Genomic DNA, 22,563 nt, shown 5'->3' with positions numbered 1-22,563 from the left:
CGCCCCCATGTATGGGAACACCTCACAGTGGACAGGTGTGACACGGCCACCTTCCTCTAAAACAGGAGACCCCCTTCTCACCAAAAACGAGAAGTGCCTAGAATGGTAGCATCCAGCAGTCCCTCTGTATCTGCAGTTTACCCCTTTGAGGAGTGCTAACTCTGTCTGTCACCTCTGGGTCCAGCTGGGCTATGGTGAGCAGGGCTGGTAGTGAGCTGTTGACCTGGCCGCCACCATACCTACTTTATCTGCCACATGGGAAATTGGCTAGAGCCTGTGAAGTTAGGTAGAGCCACCTTTCACTTGGCAGACTCTGTTGGCTCCTGAAGTTGGGGCTCCCTGGCACTTTTGGGGAACTCTTTGAGCCCACATCCCCATTCTATGCTCCTTGGTGACTCTTAGTTGCTTTTGCTGCCAGCCTGTCCCTGCCCAGGTAGGTGAGCTATGCGTGAACTCCTCTTCTAATCTGGACCTTGCCCTCACCTGTCAGCCTCCCCTCACCTGTCGGACTCTTCTTCCTCAGATCACGCAGGAGGCCGGGGAGTTCATGATCACCTTTCCCTACGGCTACCACGCTGGCTTCAATCACGGATTCAATTGTGCTGAATCGACCAATTTTGCCACCCTGCGGTGGATTGATTATGGCAAGGTGGCCACTCAGGTAAGTGCCCTCAGATGCCTTGAAAGACTAAAAAGGGGGCCGGTCCCTCCCAGCCAGGTCTCTGGGCCCAGGCCTGTACAGTGGCTGGGGGCCTTAACTTTCCATCAGGGTCTGTTTCTGAGATCCCCAGTGAACTTGTCCCCAGAACATTTGTCACTGGGAGGAGTGGGGACAAGGCATGAGTGGAATGGGTGGATGTGTGGCAGATAGGACCTGGGCAGGCCTGAGGTCGGGAGCTACCCAAATCCTGGCAGAACCCCCACATGGCAGACCCCTCACTCTCTGGGTCTGGGGGCTGCCTGCTACACTGCTTCCCTGGAGGATACTGAGGTGAGGAGACTCCTGTGAGTTTTTCTCCCAGTAATTTGCCATTCCTTGTCTCCAAGGGCTGATTATTGCCCAAAAGATGTACCATCTGAACCCAGTGCCTGTTCTCAGATTCCCCTATCTCTGAGTGCACCTGTCTTTGTGGTTTTGAGTGACAGTTTAGAGGGCACTATGGCAAGTCCGCAGAGCTGTTGGGTGTGGGACTGGGTTGTGCCTGCCTCATCTCCTTCCTTTTGCTTGTCTCTCCCTGGAGATTTGAGGTAGCTTTGGAGGTCCAGGTGGCAGGATGTACACAGGGCTCATGAACAGTCAGCTGGGGGATGATGGAACCTTGGAAGGAGAAGCAGGAAAGAGGACTCTCGGGCCAGCAGCAGGCCCAGCCCTTTCCTAGCTGCCGGTAACAGGGGCCTTCCTCCCAGAACTGTCACTGCAGCCTGTCCCCTCCGCCAGGGAGGAAGATGGCAGGCTTCTCCCATCAGGCTGGACTCAAGTTGATCTTCCTCAGGTCATGGGTTTAGCCTCTTCTGGCCCTCTCGCTTCATGGCAAAGGCAGGTCCAGCCACTTGTGGGCGTGTTGCTCTGGCACTGGGGCACATGGACCCAGAGAAGCTCCTCCAGCTGGCCTTACACAGGATGGAACAGGGTGTTTCCTGCCAGCTTCCCATGTCGGAGCCTTGGGTTCCTCCGCACCGTTGCTTAGTTCCCAGTCAGGGCCCAGGGTCAGGACAAATGGTGGGATCACTGTGGAGGGGGTGTACCTGGAACCCAGACCCTGACTCATATAGCATTTTCTAGACATCTAAGTAGCGATGTTCAGTACAGTGGCCACATGCAGGTGAGTCGTGGCCTTAAGATGTGGCCCAACTTCATGGAGACGAACTGTGAGTAACAGGCATGGGGTCTAAGACTCCAGGAGTAACAAAGAACAAGAAATACCCACCAAAAATCCATTTATATTGCTTATGTAGACTGATATTTTTGAATAGCTTAGGTTATACAAAATACATCATGAAAGTGAATGTTACCTGTTTCTTTTCACTTTTGGAATGTGGCGACCAAAAATATTAAGATTACAGAGGTGGCTTGTGTTATATTTCTATTAGGCAGTGCTGTTCTAGATGAATTAACTAGCCTTTGTTTTTCTAATCTGTTTCTCTAGCTTTACTATTTCAGTGCAGTTTAGAAAAGGAAATGGGCTCTGTAGCAAGAAAGACAGGGGAGACTCTCCCAGGATTTAAAAGCATTGGGCTTGCCCTGGCCAGTTTGGCTCAGCAGTTAGAGCGTCGGCCTGAGGACCAGATAGTCACGGGTTCGGTTCCCGCTAAGGGCACGTACCTTGGTTGCAGTTTGTCCCCGGCCGCGGTTGGGGTCGTGTGGGTGGCAACCAGTTGATGTGTCTCTCTCACATCGATGTTTCTCTCTCTCTTCCTCCCTTTCTCCCTCCTGCTCTATCTGAAGATGAATGCAAAAAAATGTCCATGGATGAGGATAATAAATAAATAGATAAGTAAAGTAAAAGTATTGGGATTTTTATACTTAATTCAGAAACTAATGATGGAATTGTCACAGGAGGAGACTCTGGGTATCACTAAAAGAGGAGACATGTGAATATCAGGATTTGCCTGGTTGGTCTAAGGGAGTAACTACCTGGGTCATGTGGTTTTGTTGTTTGCATTACCTGGGGGCACCTTGGATGCTAAGACTCAAGATAGAGAGAATCCTGTTTGGATAGAGAGACCCGAATATGCTATGACCTCCTGTTTCTGCAGGAGCTGCGGTGGAGCCAGGAGCCCGGGGCCAGGCTTTTTCTGTCAGAGCTGAAACTGAGTGGGGCTGGGGGACTGCCCAGATATTAAAAGCTATTTTAGGTTCAGCTATGTGTTCACAAACAAGTGACATTTGGGAAGTACAGCCTTAGATAGGGCCTCCACACTTACATTGCCAGGTGGCATAGCGTGAAGTTACTGAACGAGTGACGCTTGGTGCTCAGAGCAAGCCCGGGTTCAAGGTGGGAATCCAGGCACTGCGCGGGGTTCCCTGGAAGAGCCGGCCAGGCTGCCCAGGCTCCTGCCGCAGGAAGGCAAGGGGTTCAGCCAGGGAATGGCCATTGGCCACCAGGCATCCAGTCACCTCTCAGGCTTTGGGGTACTGAAATGGGACAGCAGTTCCTGACTCTTGCTAGCTCTTCTGCCCCCATTACTAGTGCGGGCTGCAGAGACCATCAAGGTGTCTGGCCGTACAGATAAACTGAGGCATGTGGAAGGCAGGACTGGGGAGACAGGGCAGTCATTCAGGTCAGATGGTGCTCAAGGGCCTGTGGCTCCTCGGCCAGATTTTAGGGAGTGGGGAGGATCCCAGGACTCCTTTTCTGGTAAACCAGCCTGAGCTGCCCCACTCCGTCTGCATTTAGGACCAGTTCCTTCTAGCACCTTCGTCAGAACATAACCCAGGGGAGAAGTTCCATTTCCCAGATGTTAGGGACTATTTTACTTGTTGGTTTGTTACCTTCTTCAAGCTCCTGCCTTCCATTGTCCCTTTTCAGTCATTCTGCTTTGTGCTAACACATTAAAAGCCAGACTCTCACGCTTGGCTGGCCTGTGTGAGTTTCAGGTATTGTCTTTCAGAGCAAGGGTTGCAAACTGAGAATGATTTTTACATTTTTAAAGAGTAAGGTGGCCCTGGCTGGTTTGGCTCAGTGGTTAGAGTGTTGGCCCGTGGACCAAAGAGCCATGGGTTCGATTCTGGTCAAGGGCATGTACCTCGGTTGTGGTTCGTCCCCGGCTCTGGTCAGGTCGTGCAGGAGGCAACCAGTTGATGCGTCTCTCTCACATCGATGTTTCTCTCTCTCTCTTCCTCCCTCCCTCACTCCCTTCATCCCACTTTACCTGAAGATACATAGAAAATTGTCCTCAGGTAAGGATTAAAATAAATAACATTAAAGAGTAGGGAGGAAAATCGAAAGAAGATTATGCAACATGAGATTAGATGAAACTCAAATTTCACCTTTATAAGTAAAGTTTGTTGACCTGTTGTCTGCGGCTGCCTTCACCTGCAATAGTGGAGTTGAATAGCTGCAACAGAGACCGTCTGGCCTGCACAGCTGAAAATATTGCCACGTGGTGTGGGCCTTTCCTGCCAGCCCTGGCTCCAGCCAGTTGGGGCTGAACAGTCACCTCCTGTACTCCCAGGGCCAAGGCTCCTGCCTTGGGAGGCTCCAGATGGGCCTGAGAAGGTGCCAGCAGTTGTGGTCACCAGTAGGATATGCCAAATGGTGAGGCCACAGCTGCCACCTGCAGAGCATCACCATCCAGCCTACTGACTGCAGGCACAGGGGCTCCCAGGTTCCACCTGGCCATAGAACCCTGGAGAAGAGAGCTTACAGCCTGTCACCAGAACCCCTCTGAGGGAGCTTCTTTTGGCCCCATTTGCAGCTGGAGGCTGCCTGGGGTGTGGTCTCTCTCCACCCTCTCACTGCAGCACAAATAGAACACTGACCCGGTCTGTTCATTGTCAAGTTGAGATGCTGTTTCTCTCCTAGATGGTTTAATTTCTGAGCCACTTTACCTACATTAACCCTCGTTACCCATCTGTGCATGGGAAGAAAACACATGGCTGCCTGCACCTGCCCAGCCACCCTGTGGTAGGTGGGGTCCCATTGTGTCCCGACATCAGGACACCTGGGGATATTGGGCCTGCCTGCCTCACATCCTGTGCTCTTGGGACAACCCTGAGCTTTTCTGTCTGTAATAGGGGATGCCCTTTGTTGGAGCTGTCTTAATATAAAATGGGAAAAGATACACAAGAGCACTGTGTGTGGGACTCAGCGCTCGGCCAGTGTCCCTAGTCCCTCAGACTCTGGCTTGTTGGCCCAATCTAGGGTCCCTCCTCGCCACTGTGGACATTTGGGGCCGTTCTGGGCACTGTGGAGGGTTGAGCAGCATCCCTGGCCCCCTCCCATGTGATGCCAGGAGCACCTCATGACAACCACAGATGTGCCCAAATGTGGCCCAGTGTCCCTGGGGGGGCAGGATCAGCCCCTGTTGAGAACCCTGTCTAGCCGGACTTCCAAGTTTCCTGTTTCTCTTTTCAGGCAGTGGGTGGTTGTTCAGTGGTATTTGTGGACTCTCTGACACTGAGGTATCATAAGCTCTGTGTAGTTTCTTTTCAGATTCCTACTAAGGGCATCTCCCAAAGCATTGTGTTCCAGTTGTCCTACTGAAAGTCATTTTCTCTTCTGTGTTCCGCAGCCATGGGATTTGAGGTCCCTTAAGCAGGACAGATGTCAGATATTGTGGCCAGAGATGTGAAATGTCACTTAACAGGCCGCCCCTTCTGTGAGCAAGGAAAGAGACATCCCCCCACTCAGCCTTCAACCCCACACATCCCTGTTCCAGGGATTGTGGGTTTCATTAGTCTCATGTGTTTCTCTTCTCTAGAGAGGAGGCTGGGCCAACAGGTAGCGTTGTGAGAATGAAACAAGGACTCCACAGAGTATCAGTTTGCCTTCTCTCTGGGAACTGTTCCACTTTGAGAAACTAGATGTTAGAGTGAGCCTCCACCCCCATTCTGAGATTCCAAAGTTTTACCAGCCTGCACCCCCCCCCCCACACACACACACGTGAATGGGTGACATCCTCCCCCAAGTGCCCACTGGCTGCAAGAGCAGAGAGCAGCGAGCAGACATTCAATTTCTTCTGGATGGGGCTTCCTTTAGTGAAATGCACTCAAACCCAGTGCCCAGCAGCTCCTGTGAAAACCCACCCTAATCAAAGGGCGGGCTCTTCTTCCTCAGTTTCTGGACCACAAGTTCTCATCATTGCTGCACTTCCCAGGCTGTGGTGGAGCATGGGTTGTGCTGGGCGTCCATCTGGGGATCTGCTGAGGGAAACTGCCCCGCCCAGTGCATCACCAGCAGTGAATAGCAAGGGCTCCTACACAGTGACTTAGAACCCAAGCCAGTCTGCTGGGTGAGCAGAGGGGGCCTGGGACCCCAGAGGAGGAGGTGGGGGTTTCCAGATGATTTTTTACAGCTTCAAGGAGGGGGTTGGGAACATCCTGCCAGCTTCATCCATCAGCTGTGGGAGACTGAAGAATACACATTGTTGAAAATCAGAAAATAAGGCAAGTGGAAAGAAGGGAAGACAGACCTTCCATTTCTGCCACCCACCTGGCCTGGAAAGGAGTGAAGCGCTGACACTCGCTACAGTGTGGATGGACCTGAAACACACAGCACTCAGTGGGAGAAGCCAGGCACAAAAGGCTAGCGTGTGTTTCCATTGATGTGAACTGTCCCGAGCAGGCACATCCACCCTGGACTGTACCCTTCAGATAGATGGATTGTAGGGTGTGTGAATTGTATCTCAATAAAGCTGTTAAGAAAATTCTACCACCCAGATTAGTTGTTATCATACTGAGAGAAAGCTGTTTTTTTTTAAAAAATCTTACCAAGAACAGTTCTTATCAGATCGAGAAAGATAACCCAGTATAAAAATGAGCAAAAGATACTCAAGCAGCTCACAAAAGATTGGTCCACAGGGTGTGGGCAGGTTTATAAGGGGATGCCTGTGTGCACCAAGCAGACTCCTATAGTCCATGTATGTTGTGTAGGAAGCAGACTAAACACCAGTGGGATCATTTCTTTTTCTTTTAATCTTCACCCGAGGACATTTTTGCATTTATCTTCAGATAGGGTGGAAGGGAGAGAGAGAAGAAGAGAGAGAGAAACATTAATGTGAGAGAGACACATCGAGTGGTTGCCACCCACATGACCCCAACCAGGGCTGGGGATGAACTGCAACCGAGGTACATGCCCTTAGTGGGAATCAAATCTGGGTCTCTCTGGTCTGCAGGCCGACGCTCTAACCGCTGAGCCAAACTGTCCAGGGTGTTATCATTTCTTTTTATTCATGCCACTGGGAAAGGTGTTCGGGACTAGGAGGCCTGGGGGCTGTGGGTGTGAGCCCTGACCCCTTGGCAAGCTGCTAGTGGGCCCTAAGGGACAGCCTCCACAGGGCGTCTGCCATCAGTTGTATGTGTGTTTCCTTTGATGTAGCAGTTCTTCTTTTCTACAAGTGCGTGGTGGTTTCGGGGATAGTCATTGCATTGTTAGTTTTTTGGTTTTTTTTCCTTTATTGGTTTTAGAGAGAGAGGAAGTGAGAGGCAGAGAGAGAGAGAAACATCAATGAGAGAGAACATTGATTGTCTACCTCCTGCATGCCCCCCACTAGGGATCGGGCCCACAACCTGGTCATGTGCCCTGACCAGGAATTGAACCAGCAACCTCTTGGCGCATGGGTCGATGCTCAACCACTGAACCACACTGGCCGGACACATTGTTAGTTTTAATAGTGGGAAATTTATATCTGTGACCAGATTGGGTGAACCAGTAGGATATTATGCAGCCATGAAAATGGATTCACTGTGTATATTGGTGTGGCAAGATGGATATGACCCTTTGAATGAATAAGTAGGTTTTGGACCATGAAATGCAATCCAATTTTGTGTGTGTGTGTTAGAGGCATTTGCCCAGATGTTGGCAGATATTAGATCTATGTGGGAGAATTTGGTATGCCTTTAAAACATACACCAATTCTCAAAAAGTTTCTATCTTTTTCCTGCAACTTAAAAAACAAAAACAAATGTAGCTTTGGGGGAGGGTGGGTGATCTTGGTCCTTCCTGGGTACTTCCCCCATAAACCCCTTCAGCCCTTTGAGGTGAAAGGGTTCTATTGTTGTCATTGTCGTTAGTGGTTGTTTGTTGGTTTGTTTTTAAAATGGGACTTAAAAGTCAAATAAGCCAAAACCATGAGGACCTAATATCAAGGCCAGCCATCACTGCTCTGAGCCCAGATTCCTATCCTCCCCATGCCCTGGCCTGGGGACAGGGAAGCATAGAACATCACACACAAACCCAGCCCACTGAACACCTATTATGTGCTTAGGAGAGGTCCCAGAATGAGCTAGGACCCCCGGCCAGCAGAGAGGGTAAGAGTGCAGAGCCAGAGGGCCTTGGGGACCCAAGGACTCTATGGGGCCTGAGGTCATAGTAGGCTTCAGGTGAGTTCCTCAACCAGCCACAGTCATCACCATATGTGCCTATGGTCACACGCTGCTGCTTTCGTTTTACTGTGAGTGGTCCATTTCCTTAGAGCAACACCTCCTAGGTGTCTGTCCCCACCCCGATTCCTCTTCCTCTCTCCCTCTCTCCCTTTCCTTCTCCCTCTGTATCTTGTCTCTTTCTCTCCAGCTTTACTGATGTCACCAATATGCATCAAACTCTGACTTGGGACTCATGACCTTGCGAAGACCAGAGAGAGGGAAAGAGACTTTGCCAAGGTCACAGCAGCAAGAGGGCCAGACCCTGAATGCCCTCGACCTTCCTCTGTCTCTCTCACACCACTGGAGGCCTGCGCCTGTGCTGGGTCTGGGAGACACCCTCTCTGCCCTGAGTGTCTCCCAAGCCAGTGGCCTCCTCCTGGTGGGTGTCTAGTGCTTGTGGGGTGTCTGGAGCAGCCTCTGGGGATGTTGCTTGATTCAGAGAATGATTCCCAGCACACACTCAGATGGCGGGCTTTGCAGTGGAATTACCAACAGGGAGATCAAAGGGATGCTCCATTCTTACTCAGGGAAAATAAAATGTGCATGTACCAGCCTTTTTAGGTCTGAACTCAAATTAGTCCTACAAGGCTGTAATGCCATGTTGGATTAGCTTAGCTTGGCCCCAGCTGCTTTCTAGGTGGGTGGTGCTGGGCGAAGCCTAACAAGGCCTTTCCCCTCCATCATGGGCTCAGTGGCTATGCTGAAGGAGTTGGACTGCAGGATTAAACAGCAAGAGAGATTTAAAACCCGCTTTGCAAGGCCAGGAGCCTGGCTGTACTTAACTAGTTTTCTGCCAGCTGTCTGGGCGCTGGCTGCTGAGCACTCAGCCTCCCTGGAATTGTGAGCTCCCCCTAGAGGCGTCAAGTAGGGAGGGCTTCTGCTCAGTGTGGAGGAGGGGAGAGACATCTGGAGGTGGCCCTTACTCCCTCCACTCCCACTATCACGGTGGGGGCCTCTTCTGAAACCCCGGCCTGAGGTACATCAACTCAATCAATCACTTGTAAAATGTGAGCCCAATAGTTCCTGCTGCCTCTAAGAGCCTGTGCCTTCTCTTTGGTAAGGATGTTGCCTGCTCCTGGCTGTTAACCTGGAGCCCACAGTGAGGTGGCGGAAGGTGGTGGGGTAGGGGTGGAGATGGGCAGAGGAGGCAGGAATGGGGACCCCACCTTGAGCCTCCAGGGTCCGAGATGCCTGCCTTGCCCGCCTGAGCATCTGTGCCTCCCTGACCATCTGATTGATGGTTCAGGCGGCCCGGTGCACAGGGTCCACAGTAAATTGCCACATGAAATCTGTTTTCCCCTTGTTCCTTCCCCCTGGAGCTTTCTGTCACTGTCCCTGGTGGTTTGTCTAAAGCCTATTCCCTTGGAAGCTCAGGGTGTTGTAACACCCACAGTGGTGCAGGGGGCCAGAGCTGAAACTGGGTGGGGGGGACCCCTACGTCTGACCTCAGAGCCAGCACTCCCCTTCCCTACTTGGTTTAGTTTTGGAATTAACTCCATATTCTGGAGTGACCATTGTGAGCAGGTGGGATCCACTTTAGAAGGATGGATCTCAGGCAGGGTCTCCCCTTGGCACTGTGATAATGGGGTTCAGTCATTCTCTGGGCCCTGTGGGAGGTTGAGCAGCATCCCACCCACTCAATGCCAGGAGAACCCCCAGTGTGACAACCACAGATGTCTCCTGGGGGCAGAGTTGCTCCAGGCAAGAGCCCTTGTCTAGAAGGGTGGATCTAAGGCATGTTTCTCAGCCTTTTTTGCATCAATGCCATGCTCTCCCCCAAACCCTTTTACACCATTTTTCCTAGTGCCCCAGTTTTAATACCCTAAACATGCTGTATGCATCGGTGTGAGGTGCTCCAACATAAGAGAGGAAGGTTTCTTCTGCCTCTAGCAAGGAGCAGTGCTGCTCCCAGTGAGACTACACAGGAAGACTGGTCTTGGGGACTCTTTTATGACACCCCCCCCCCCCCACTGGCTTAGCATGGGTAGGACTTGATCACTTGGTGGACTCCCCTGAGAAGCACTTTCTTTCCAGTTTTGGGGTTTCTGAGGCCACAGAGACCTGCTGCCCTGGCCCAGCCCCGGCAGGGCCCGAAGTGAGGGCCTGTGGTCCCTACCCTTCATTTTCAGCGCCTCCCTCCCTGTTGCCACTGCAGGGGTGGCTCGGGGCTTGCAGGAGGCTCAGGCCCACAATCTGCAGGAGATTCCTGCTTCTCCATATGCTCTCTTCTCCAGCACAGCTCCCCTGTGACAAGCTTCACTTCGGCTAGGCAGGAACACGTTGCAAAGAATCACAAGTATAATTGCAGCCCCTTCCTCTCAGTGAACACACCAGCCTCTGTCTCGCCTTGCATGCTCCTGTGGCTTCTGTTAATTCTGTTCACGGGGCTCTTGAGTGCATCCTGAAGAGCATCAGTGCCTGTCTGTGGATCCTTGAGAGCTGATGCTCTGACAGGCCTCCGCTCTGCCTGTCCTCTCGGGAACTTTGCAGCTCTCTTGTGGTGGTGGCAGACAGACCTCCCGACCTCCTGTTGGCCCCAATTCCTCTCTCTTCTTCCAACTCCTGTCCCCGTGTCCGGGGTTGTCCCCAGGTTACAGGCAACTGAATTCAGACTTCCTGTTGGCTGAGAGGGAGGGCTTGAGAAATCCATGCTTGTCCTCACACCCAAGTTTCTCTGGGAGTGGGGGCTTCCAGGCCCTGGGTGGGGTGCCACCCACTCCTCCTGGGTACTACTTCCCCTGTCTCCTCTGGGGGGTTGTCAGGCGCGTGGCCATCTGGCACTGGGAGAAGGATGCTTATGTCAGTGGGCCTGCCACTGTTCATCATGGCTTTACTGCTTTTCCTGGGAGGTTGAGATTCAAATCTGCAGACTAGGTCTCTCCCCCTCGGCACTGCTGACATTGGGGCAGAGTCACTTTGTGGGGCCGTCCTGGCTACTGTGGGGTGTTGAGTAGCATCCCTGGCTCCCACCCACTTGATGCCAGGAGCATCCCAGTCATGACAACCACAGATGTCCCAGACATCAACTGGTGTCCCCTGGCGAGAGCTAGCAAGGCTCCTCAGTGGGTAAGTTCCTCCTTCCTCCTTCTTCTCTCCACTGTCCAGGCCTCCGCTGATGCTGCTAGCTGGTGAGCTCCAGGGGACAGAGGCCACCTCTGACCCAAAGGGAGGATTGGGGCCTTTTCTAGGTGAGGGTGTGGTCTGGGTGGAGGGACTCCATGGGCAGATAGAGGATGTGGCCCCCATTCCCACGTCTTGAACCTGCCTCCACCCTCACTCACCTTCCACAGGCTGTCCTGCTGGGGAAAGAGTTTGTTTCTTGGCCGAAGCAAGTGCTGTGGTGATGGATGAGGTTTGTTACGAGGTCAGGCCGGGCTGGCTTCCCTCGTGGTGGCGGCGATGGAGCTGGGAGGAGAAGGAGAGTGGGTCTCACTCAGCAGGAGAAGGGAAAGCCGGGGGGTGAAGAGAGGCCTTGGCTGGCGTTGTGGCACTAGGGCCTGGCTCTGTCCTCCGAGTAGGCAGGGGCTGCTGGAAGTGTTATGGGAACACCCTTGGGAAGTGCCTGGCTCAGAGCACCCTGGGTTTATTATTATTATTGTTATTGTCATTGTCATCTGTGCAGAAAGGGTGGGAGGGTTGTCACAGATAGGCAGAAGGACCTTCTTGGCTGTCCAGCTGTGACCAGGCCCCCCCAGGTTAGGGCACAGGAAGAGGAAGGGGACACGTCCTGAAGGGTCAAGGTCATGCCTGCAGAGCCTGGGGAGGCTGACTGACACACGGATGAGGCTTTAGGTAGAAAGGGAAAGAGGGTGATGGTCTCTGGCCTCCTGGGGATCAGTATCATGCCAGTCGAAGGTCCTCAAAATCTTGCCTAGTCCTTGGCTGTTGGGGACAGCTGTCTGTCAGGAGTGGTGGGGTGCAGGCCCTGAGGCCGAAGACCCTGCCAGGCATCTTAATTGTTTTGTTTCTGAAGTGCTTCTGAGAGCTTCCAGTGGCTTTCCTAATGAGCTGGTTTGTTGTGGCATCTCTGCTGCAGTGCTGGTAAGTACACCGGAAACGGGGGGCCTGCGTCTGAGCCCTTGGAGCAGATGCCACCTTCTTGGCTCGGTTTCTGCCCATCTTTGGGAGGTTAACGCTTTGTGGGCTGAAGTGCCAGGTATGCCCCCCAACATTTAACCCCGATCGTTCCATGAGAAACGTATTTTCACCCCTGTTGTTTGGTACCCACTCCCCAGCTGCTGGGAGATATGGAATGAGACTGATGAGGTACAGAGGAGGAGATGGATAAGGGACAAGAATGCCGGAAAGACTTCTGACCCCAGGGAAACTGCAAAAAGCAAAAGGGATAATGGAGCTGAGCAGCCACAGCAGGGCCGGCTGGTGCTGCTTGGAGGAGGGAGGTTCCAGTGGATGCTGCGGTGAGGCCCGGTGTGTGCATGTCCTGGGGCCTCTGTCACAAATGCCATAAACTGGGAAGCTGGGCAACAGCAGTTTGTCCTCCCCATCTGGAGGGCAGAAGTCTGACACCAAGGTGTCAGGCACGGCCATCCTCCCTCTGAGGGCTCCAGAGAGGGTCCTTCTTTCCTCTCCCAGCTTCTGGGGGTGACTGGAAATCTTTCTGCTGTCCTTTGGCTTGTAGACACCTCTCTCTAATCTCTGCCTTTGTTGTTACATGACCATTCCCTGTGTAACTGTCTCTCTTATAGGGACACTAGTCAATGGATTTAGGGCCCACCTTAATCCAGTAGGTCCTCACCTTAACCAGTTATATCTACAAAGACCCTATTTTGAAATCAGGTCCCATTCTGAGGTCCTTGGTAGTCGTGAATTTGGGGGTACTCTTCAGCCCTGTACTCCTGGGAGCATGGGGATGGGGGCAGAGATCACTTCAGACCAGGAACAGAAGGTACAAAGTCCTGATGAGAAGAAAAAGGAAGTGAGACTGTCTGGATGTGTGCGGAGTGGGGTGGAGAGGAGGGAGAGTTCGGGCCTTGGTTTTAGTGTGGGGTCAGTGGGACTGCATCGGAAGGGGTGTGGGGGATGCAGAAGGGGGGGGCAAGGATCTGGGCGCACAGTGGATCTGGGCGCACAGTGGAGCCACTTAGTGAGCAGAGAGAGAAGGAAGGACCAGGGCCAGGCTGCACTGTCCAACATTGGCAGTGGCCAGAAGCCAGTGGCTGCAGCCATTTAACTGTAATTAAAATGAAGTAAAATTAAACATCTGGGCCTTAGTTGCAACCACAGGTTCTAGTTAAGAGCCATGAAGGCTAGTGACGACCACATCAAACAGCACAGATATAGATAATGGGTGGAGGTGTCTTGGGTGCTGAATGGTCCCGGGGTCGGCGACTCCATGGCCAGGGCCAGGAAGTGCTCAGGGAGTGAGGGGGCCTTTGGGTTTGGATGTATGGTCCTGCAGGTGACAGTGAGTAGTCAGTCCGAGCAATCAGTCTGTCAGGCCCAGTCGGCTGGGAGACAGGCCACGTCTGGCCTACCCACCTCTCCTTCCTGAGGCCCCCACCTCCATGCAGCCCTAGGACAGTCTCAGAGGCTGGAGAGCAGTCTACTGGGCGCTGCATAACCCTGCACATCCTGTCTGGTTCCTGACTTTCGGCCGGAGTTGGTGCTGCTGTTTGGATCAGAAAGTGAGAGGGATTCCCCCTGTAGCCAGTTGTTGTTTGAGTTGATGATTTCAGTGAACCACATCTAACAATTTTCTCTTTAGGTCTGTTGTCTCCACTTTTCCACTTTGTTTTTTTTTTTTTTATCCTCACCAGAGGACATTTTTCCATTTTTTATTCAGATAGAGTGGAAGGGAGAGAGAGAGAGAGAGAAACATCGATGTGAAAGGGACACATCGAGTGGCCGCCACCCACACAACCCAACCAGGGCCGGGGACAAACTGCAACCGAGGTACATGCCCTTAGCGGGAACCAAACCCGGGTCTCTGTGGACCGCAGGCTGACGCTCTAACCGCTGAGCCAAGTTGGCCAGGGCCACTTTTCCACTTTGTTACATTATATGAGCAAACTCTAATGTTTAGTCAGCCCTTTTAAAAGAGGTAACCTCTGAGTCAAGCTCAGTGCTGTTTCAATTGGGGAAATATGGCCGATTGGACCCCAGGGCTCCGAGGCAGCTCAGCACCATTACTTGACATTAGGCTCACGATTGTTGTCGGGACTGCGCACGTGTCCAGGGAGCCGGACAGACACTGCAAGCTCCCAACAAGGAGCATGTGGCACTCCTTTGATTGCTGTCAGTCCTGCCGTGACACTTCCGCTGTGACTGGGTGACCAGCCATCAGGGCCCTGGCGCCTCAGTGCTGTCAAGGATCAAGGCCAGAGAGGCGTAGGGAATGTGGAGCTGGGCACCCCTGGAGGAAGGTTTGGAGAGGGGCCAGGCGTAGGGGCGGGTAACAGGGTAGTGGTAGGGCCAGGGGATGAGGGCCTCCTGCCTGCTTATTGACACCTGCTTGTTGGGTAGCAGTCCTTGGTGGTGGTGAAGTGTTTTGCATGCCTCATGCCATGGCGATGTTAAATAGTAAGATCCTCTGGGTCATATTGGACATTCATATTCATTTCTGTGAAAAAGTTAAATTTATTTTGCTTTCAAGCCTGGAGAAGTGGAGTTGAGGTGGCCAGTCCTTGGTTATGATCCTGCAGTGAGGTCCCCAGCAGCAGTTAGGGTCTTGTGCTGGTGGCCCATCACTCTGGGAGGTGCCCTGCCATGTGCCCTAAAGATGGGGAGCCCAGGTGCCATGGGCCCTCTGCCCTCTGCAGCTGGGACAGCTCCAACCAAGGGCTGCTGGGCCCCACGGGCCACCAGCTCTGAGCCAGACGACATTCCAATTTCTGTTTTTCATGTTTTGGAAAGAAGAAATCTATTTGTCTCTGCTCAAGGCCCTGCTCTGATAACCGGTGGCAACCTCCACCCTACCCTGTTTTCTCATTTTCTTCCAACTTAGCAGCAGTTCCTGGGAGACCCTTGCATGAGTTGTCGGGCTGTTTGATGTGTCAGTCTTCTGACGCAAGGCGACAGCCTCCCTGCTCTTGGCTCGGTGCTCACATTAGGCCCAGGGCCCCTAGACTTGGTGGTTGTAACTCTTGTCATTTGTCATTTGGAAGTGACAAGTGTGCGTCTTGCTGAGCCTCTGGCTGGAGCTCTCAAGGTCCTGGCCTTTTGTATGAGTCTATGACAGGTTTGAGCCACTGGGTTCACATAGGCTGCTGCTGCTTATGTGACAGAAGGCTCTGTGTTGGGGCACCCTGTGTGGGGAATGACCTGAGCCCTCGTGGCCGGGGTTCTGCCCTGTGAGGCTCCAGCCTTGACAAACCCCCATCTGTCCTTTCCCTTCCCCCTCCCTGTTGCCTCCCTTTTCACCTCCTTTCCTCCCCTCCCCTCTCCTCCCTGCTTGTCCTGTCCCCCCATTTCCTCCCTCTACTCTCTCTGCTCCCTCTCACTGAAGACCTGGAGCTGGGTACATGCACACCAGGGTTCTCGTGGACCCTGGAGTCCATGAGGCTTAGTCACGGGATGGGAGAGGAGGCAAGAGAAGGGACCCTCCCCCAGGGCCTCTTCTGGGCAAAAGTGCCAGTAACTGGAGGGGCAGAAGCAGAAAAGCTATTGAATAGTAGGTGCTTCTTCCTGGCAACCAAGAGGAGGGTCAAGTGGATCCTGAGAGGATGTAGCCCTTCTCCGCACCCATGTTCCTGTATCCGCACATGTGTGTATTTCTCCATAATGCTGCTGTAAGTTGCTGCAGGCCAGGGCCCAGCATTGTGTGGTGAGATCGCATCAATTCAGCCTTATTAGTTTAGAGTGTATAATAGTTCAGACATGGGAGATGGGACTCATTTTGAGCTAAAAGTCAGAAACCATTTTGCTCTGGGTTTTTATGGCCTCAATTGCAGAATCTAATCTAAAATCATTGCCTTTCTTTTTAAACATCTAAAACCTTGGGAAATTAAAGGCCCTTGGTGCATGCTTCTTTGCGTTAGACTGTTGTGAAGGCTCGGAGCGTTTAACTCGATGCACTATTGTCAGGGAAGCCACACCTATAACTCGGACCACATCTTAGACGTTCCTCTTAGTGACATATAAATACTGCTTATAGGTGTGGCATATCTGGACTGATTCAGTGAGAAGAGGGACCCCCACCCACATACCCACCACCACAAAAGATACAAGAAGATCCCACCTCGAAAGCTGTTCATTTTTCATCTTCTGCTATAGGCCCTGGCACAGCACTTCTCAGTAAACACTTCTCAGTGATCCAGGGACCTGACCCTTTCATTCCTGAGGTGTCATTTTAAAGATCTCCATCATGCGTCCTTTATTTATGAGTGTCTGAATTCATTAACACAAAAACCCTGGGGCAGTCCCAGGCAGATTGTGTGAAATCTATGGCTTGGGTTAAGAGCTAGCGCCTCTGCTAGGAGGGGAACTGTACCTCTAGTCAGCAAGGGGCAGGTCCCATTGGGCAACCAGATCCTGTTTGAGGCAGGGTCTGGACCCTGGTGTGGGTGAAGTGCAGCTGGCCCAGGCCCACAGAGATCCTGTTGGACTATGGGGGGCGGGGAGTGTTCCTCACTGTGAGTGACCAGCCCAGGTTGCAGGTGGTGGGGGGGTGATCTAGAGGTGGAACCTAAGACCAGGCCTCCAAGCACCAGGCCCTATAAGTGCTCCTGGCACATGATGAGAGTTGGATTCTGGAAGCAGGTGGTAGAGAATGTGCAGTGCACCATGCTCAGTAAAGAATGGGACAGTCATAAATCCCCTCTAGGACACCCATCTTAGTCAGCTCAGGCTACTGTAACAAAGTACCAGAGACTGGGTGGCTTAAACAACAGACATTTATTTCTCCCAGTTCTGGAGGCTGGAAGTCTGAGATCAGAGTGCCAGTGTCATTGAGTTCTGGTGAGGACTCTTCCTGGTTTGCAGATGGCTGACTTCCTCACTGTATCTTCACATGTTAGGGAGTGAGGGGTTTGGGAGAGATTTGAAGTCTCTTACTTGTCTTTTCTTTTTTTTTTATTTTTATTTTTTTTATCCTCACCCGAGGACATTTTTCCATTTTTTGTTCAGGTAGAGTGGGAGGGAGAGAGAGGAACAGAGAGAGGGAGAGAAACATCGACGTGAAAGGAACACATCGAGTGGCTGCCACCCACACAACCAACCAGGGCCGGGGACAAACTGCAACCAAGGTACGTGCCCTTAGCGGGAACCGAACCCAGGTCTCTCAGGACCGCAGGCCGACGCTCTAACCGCTGAACCAAACCGGCCAGGGCTGTCTTTTCTTTTTTTAAATTTTATTTTAAATCCTCACCTGAGGATATTTTTCCATTTATCTTCAGATAGAGAATGAGGGAGGGAGAGAGAGACAGAGAGAAGCGTCGATGTGAGAGAGACACACCAATTGGTTGCCTCCCACATGACCCCGACCAGGGCCCGGGACAGAACCACAACCAAAGTGTGCCCTTGACTGGAATCGAACCTGCGACTGTTTGGTCCACGGGCCAATGCTCTAACTGCTGAGCCAACCTGGCCAGGGCCTCTTCGTTTTCTTTTTTTTTTTTCCTATATAATTTTTCTTTATTGATTTTTAGAGAGAAAGAAAGTGAGAGGGAGAGAGATACAAACATCGATGAGAGAGAACATCAGCTGACCACCTCCTACATGTTCCCCACTGGGGATCAGGCCCACAACGTGGGCATGTGCCCTGACCGGGAATCGAACCTGTGACCTCTTGATGCAAGGCTCAACGCTCAGCCACTGAGCCACACCAGCCGGGCATCTCTTCCTTTTCTTAAAAGGACACCAGACCTATCGGGTCAGGACCTTACCCTTATGACCACATTTAACCTTAATTATTTCCTAATGCCCCTGTCTCCAGATATAGTTACATTAGGGTTCAGGGCTTCAACATAGGAATTTGGGGGGACGCAACTGAGCCCATAGCACACATTTGCAGTTGCTCATACAGTTCACTCAAGTTGGCACGTGGCTAGTTCACCACCAAGGTCCTTACTCTGTAGAAATTACCCTGTAAAAATTATTTTATGACTTAAATCAAGATTGGGCAAACTTTATGTAAAGGACCAGAGAGTGAATATTTGGGGATTTAAAGGCCATGCAGTCTTCTGGTGATTGCTTAGCTCCACCATAGCGGCACCGACGTAACTGTAGACACGGCAGTATGCCAAAAAAACTGTATTTACAAAAACGGTGGCAGGCCAGATATGCCCACATCCCATAATTTGCCCATTCTGACTTAAATCATTTACCTACTCAATAAAGAGATTTAGAAAAATAAATAGCACAAAATATTTTTTGACTCCACAAACGAACCATGGTTGGTGTTTGAGAATGTCCTTGTCTTTCTCTAAAAATTTTTGCTCTTAATTGGGGGCTCTTTACTGTATTCTTGACTGTGCATTTTGTTTCTTTAGATAACAGACCCTCCTAAGAATGTTTCTGTTATTTAAATGGTGCTGGGTGGATTTATCATTTATCCAGTCTGTCCATAATTGTTGATCAGCATGGTTAGAGTTTTTCCTGTGTGCGTGTGTGTATGTATGTTTCTCTCAGTAATGAAACAGAACGGCTTTGTCTGGATTTTTCACTTCTTTGGGCAAGACTCCCAGTGGGGGAGGTGAGGGATGTGCTTGCTGAAAGGAGTCATGGTCCGCATTTTGTTCCAGGCTTGTCAGAGCTGTACCTCCGTCTGTCTGGCTGGCAGCTGGTGTCTGCTGTCTCTAGCAGCCTGGCCTTGCTGGGGGCTGCATGGGGCAGTAGTGGCCAAGCCATCCTGTTCCTTCTCCTCTGGGGTGTGTGCAGGGGGTGGAGCTGTGCTTCTCTCTGCTGTCACTTGAAATAGCACTTGTTCCTCCTGTATTCAGGGAGTATCATTGAACGCATTCTGCTGATTAATTAAACCGGCACAGGCAGCTAGGTCCTGGAACGGTGGTGCTGTCAAGGGCTCTTTGAGGCACACTTTACAGGCTGTCAGGCCCCTTTTGATGTTAGGCACCATCTGAGAGCCAGTTTCTGCTCATGAGTGTTGGGGGTGTCAAGAGGGGTGCCCACCCAGCCCCAGCCCAAAACGTGCTTCTGTACTCTGCCAGTATCATTGGTGATGGGGGAGGGGCCACAGGTGCTGGGCCCAGGATCTTGGGATGGGGTAAGCAGGTGGGGGCTGAACCCTCGGTGGACAGGCTTACCCCTTGGACAGGTGGCCCACCCCGAGGCAGGCAGGCAGCCTGGGGAGGGGAACCACTGAAAAGGCAGCTTGTCTCAGAACAGAACATCTGTGGGAACAGATCATCAGTAGGACCCAGGCCACAAACTCTGCATCATCTACCCCCACCCCTCAGACCCCTGGCTTTTGCTTTTACTCCTTCATCTGTCCCCAGATGCCCCACTCAGCACTATGGAACCACCAGCTACTGGGCCCTGGCTGATTTGAGCAGGACTGGCTGCTCAGGGTCCTCATTACTTAGTGGCACTCAGAGCTGGAGCCCCTGCCTCTTGGGGTTCTGGTGGCTGAGTGCTTTATGCTTCCAAAACAAAACCGAGGATCCTGGGGCATGTAGGACCCCTCAGACCTTCTCCCCCATTGGCGCTTGATTTCTCCATCAGAAACTAATGACATAGTCAAACTCCCTTGGAGGGTGCACTCTGTCTCTGTTGCGGTGCTGATGGGGGACTGCCAGGTGGAGCAGCTGGAATGAGAACAGCAGAAGCTGTCAGTTTCAGTCAGTCCAGCAGATTGTATGAAAACACCTGTCCCAGAAGGTTTGGGAGCCTGACAGAGGCTGGAGGGGGACGATCAGGGAAAACAATAGCGATTTGCTCTCAGACTCAGTTCCCTCCCTGGTCCGTGCTCTGAGGCTGCCCTGAGAACTCCCAGCACCAGTCTCTGGTTTCCTGCCTGCTCCAGCCCTTTTTAGGACAGCTCTGCAGGGTGTGGCGCTCTGTGCATGCTGCTGGGCTGAAGTGAAACAGCTGCATGTATGTTCCACTGTGCCTGTGGCCCCAGAACAGAAGATGGCCAGGTGGGGAGAGCGGTTGCGGGTCTGGTATGTTCAGCCCCTGAAAGTTCCTATTAGGAAGTTACCTTAGCAACTTCCTTACCCAAACTGTCGGGCTGAAACAGAATGACAGGACTGCAGTGCCTGCGCCTGAGCTCAGCTGCTCAGGCCACAGAGGTGACTGTCACCGAGTCCTAAATCCAATAGGCTGTCATTTCCCTCCCGTGGAACCCACAGGACCTGCCTTCTTTCTACTGTTTTCTTACCAGGTGCCCATGCTCCCCAAATCTCTCCCCCCAACCCATGACAAACCCCACCCACCCAGAACCGGCCTCAGTGGCTTTGTCCTGGTTGGGCAAGGGGGCCAGGCCCGGCCCCAGGCCTTTGGTGCAGTTGACTCCCTGGCTCGAGTCTGTGTGCCCCACTCCATGAGTGCACACAGGTGCTTTTTTCAGTTACTTAAAGGAAAAGCAATTGCAGAGCCGCTCGATATAAATCCCTTAAGCCACTGTTGATGGTGACTCAGAGGAGGCCACAGCCCGGCCGGGATTCTGAAACACGGGCACCATCTGTGGTCTCGCCACTCTGCAGCCAAATTACACCGCCAGCCTTTCTGTGTTGTGCAGATTTTCATTAAATGAATTGAGTTTGCTGGGAATCTCTTAGCCATAAATATTTCCTTCCTCTCAGTGTGGTTGTGTCATTGCTGTTCCCAAGTCCAAGCTCCCAGATCCAGGCTGGGAGTGGGGAGGTTGGGATGCTGGGGCTGCAGGAAAGTCCCAGGACATTGTTTGCCACCTCTCCTGCACCTCCACCCCCAGCGGCCTCCGATTTGGGGTCATACACTTTACTATTTCCAGAGAAAACTAAGGGAAGTTTGAAGGACTCGTGAGGGCAGCATACATAATTGCCTCGTTTAATTAAGTGTTTTCCTTTCTGTTTCCTTCATTTCCACTGAGAAAGCGGCAGTGACAGAGAAGGCTGTAAAAGGAGGGAGAGATGTGCATTTAAAATGGAAATGAGTTTTTAGCCACGGTTGGAAAGGGTTTCCAACCTGTTTATTTGACAGGGAGGCAGGTAGAGTGGCCACGAGAGTTCCCAGCTTTTGGGGGCTGCAGTGCAGGTGTCCCTGAGGGGCAGGTACGCCCAGGACTCCTGTCACAGTTCTCAACACAGGCATGTCCACAGGTATGTGTTTTCCCAGAAGGAAGCCACAACAGTGCCTGCTTAAGAGGGGGCAAGTGCAGTACCCCAGGTACCTCTTCCAGAAGTCTACCACCCATTCCAGGGGCTGCTCCATCCTTTGGAGCCTAGACCAGAAGCCAGCAAACTACAGCCTGTGTCAAATCTGACCCCGCCTCTTTTTGAAAATAAAATGTTATTGGTATGTAACCATGCTCATTAGTTTATATAGTATCTATGATGATTCCCAGCAACAGTGCAGAGTTTGGAGGTTGTGACAGACCATGTAGCCCACAAAGATGAAAAGACTTGCTTGGCCCTTTATGGAGGCTGCCAACCCTGCCCTAGATTAGAAATACTCTGTTTCTCCCTCCATCTCACAGTAAGATGCTTTTTGGTCTGTCTTGGCCTTATCCACAGGTAAGCGGGAGGCCAGGGCCACCTGGGTTCTTCTTGCTGACTGAGGGCTCCCTCTCAGATTCTGGGATTCTTGCCTGGTTTCTCTGGCCCACAACTGGTATCCCCCAGGTGTCAGGTGTCACCAGGATAAGTGTGGTATGGTACCTCCTGCACATGCCCAGCCCTGGGGACCATGACACTAGAACATGGAGGGAGAGGCTCCGAGAACATGTAATTTGTTAGAGGGGGTGGTCTTCAGAGCAGGAGAGGGCCCCTGTGTGAGCCTATCCTCATCACATGTGTGCCCCTTGCTTGAAGCTTCTGGACACAGGGATCCTCCCGTTCAGGTCAGTGTCTGCTCCGGGCTGCCTGGCACTTGTTCCTTGGCACCATGGACCAGAGACTCCTATTTTGGTGTGTGGGGGGTACAGCTTGGAAAAGGACATTCAGCAGCCTCACCTTCGCCTTTGATGCCATTTCCTGTCTCATGATGAGTAATGGTGTGGGATGGCGAACCTTGGGCTCACAGGGTCTCTCTCCTGCCTCCTGCAGTGCACATGCCGGAAGGACATGGTCAAGATCTCCATGGATGTCTTCGTGCGCATCCTGCAGCCAGAGCGCTATGAGCTGTGGAAGCAAGGCAAGGACCTCACGGTGCTCGACCACACCAGGCCCACGGCCCTCAGCAGCCCTGAGCTCAGCACCTGGAGCACCTCCCGGGCCTCACTCAAGGCCAAGCTCCTCCGAAGGTGAGTTGCCAAGGAAATGCCCTGTGCCTGGCTCTGCTGGTGACCATAAGTGACCCTGCCCCAGCCACTCCCTGCTGGCAGGTGACTACAGGCTGTCCCCTCCCGCTCTCCCTCTTTT

At 52.2% G+C, this 22,563-nt stretch overlaps 1 protein-coding gene across 4 annotated transcripts in view; it reads left to right on the top strand.

Moving 5' to 3' along the window:
- The window catches only part of KDM4B (lysine demethylase 4B), a 110,583-nt gene that overhangs the window by 54,267 nt on the left and 33,753 nt on the right, over window positions 1–22,563 (top strand). For 3 of the 4 annotated variants that reach the window (XM_036240336.1, XM_036240335.1, XM_036240334.1), the window contains exons 10-11: window positions 524–661; window positions 22,249–22,445. In XM_036240336.1, coding sequence (XP_036096229.1) covers window positions 524–661; window positions 22,249–22,445 — 335 coding nt within the window. Of the gene's footprint in view, window positions 1–523; window positions 662–22,248; window positions 22,446–22,563 lie in introns of those variants that run through there. The other variant, XR_004956427.1, reaches the window with a different exon arrangement.

The sequence above is a fragment of the Molossus molossus genome, unplaced genomic scaffold (assembly GCF_014108415.1).
Source record: "Molossus molossus isolate mMolMol1 unplaced genomic scaffold, mMolMol1.p scaffold_m16_p_4, whole genome shotgun sequence".
Taxonomy (NCBI): domain Eukaryota; kingdom Metazoa; phylum Chordata; class Mammalia; order Chiroptera; family Molossidae; genus Molossus; species Molossus molossus.
Note: the sequence above shows the minus strand (reverse complement) of the source record. Positions and strands in the feature narration are given on the sequence as shown.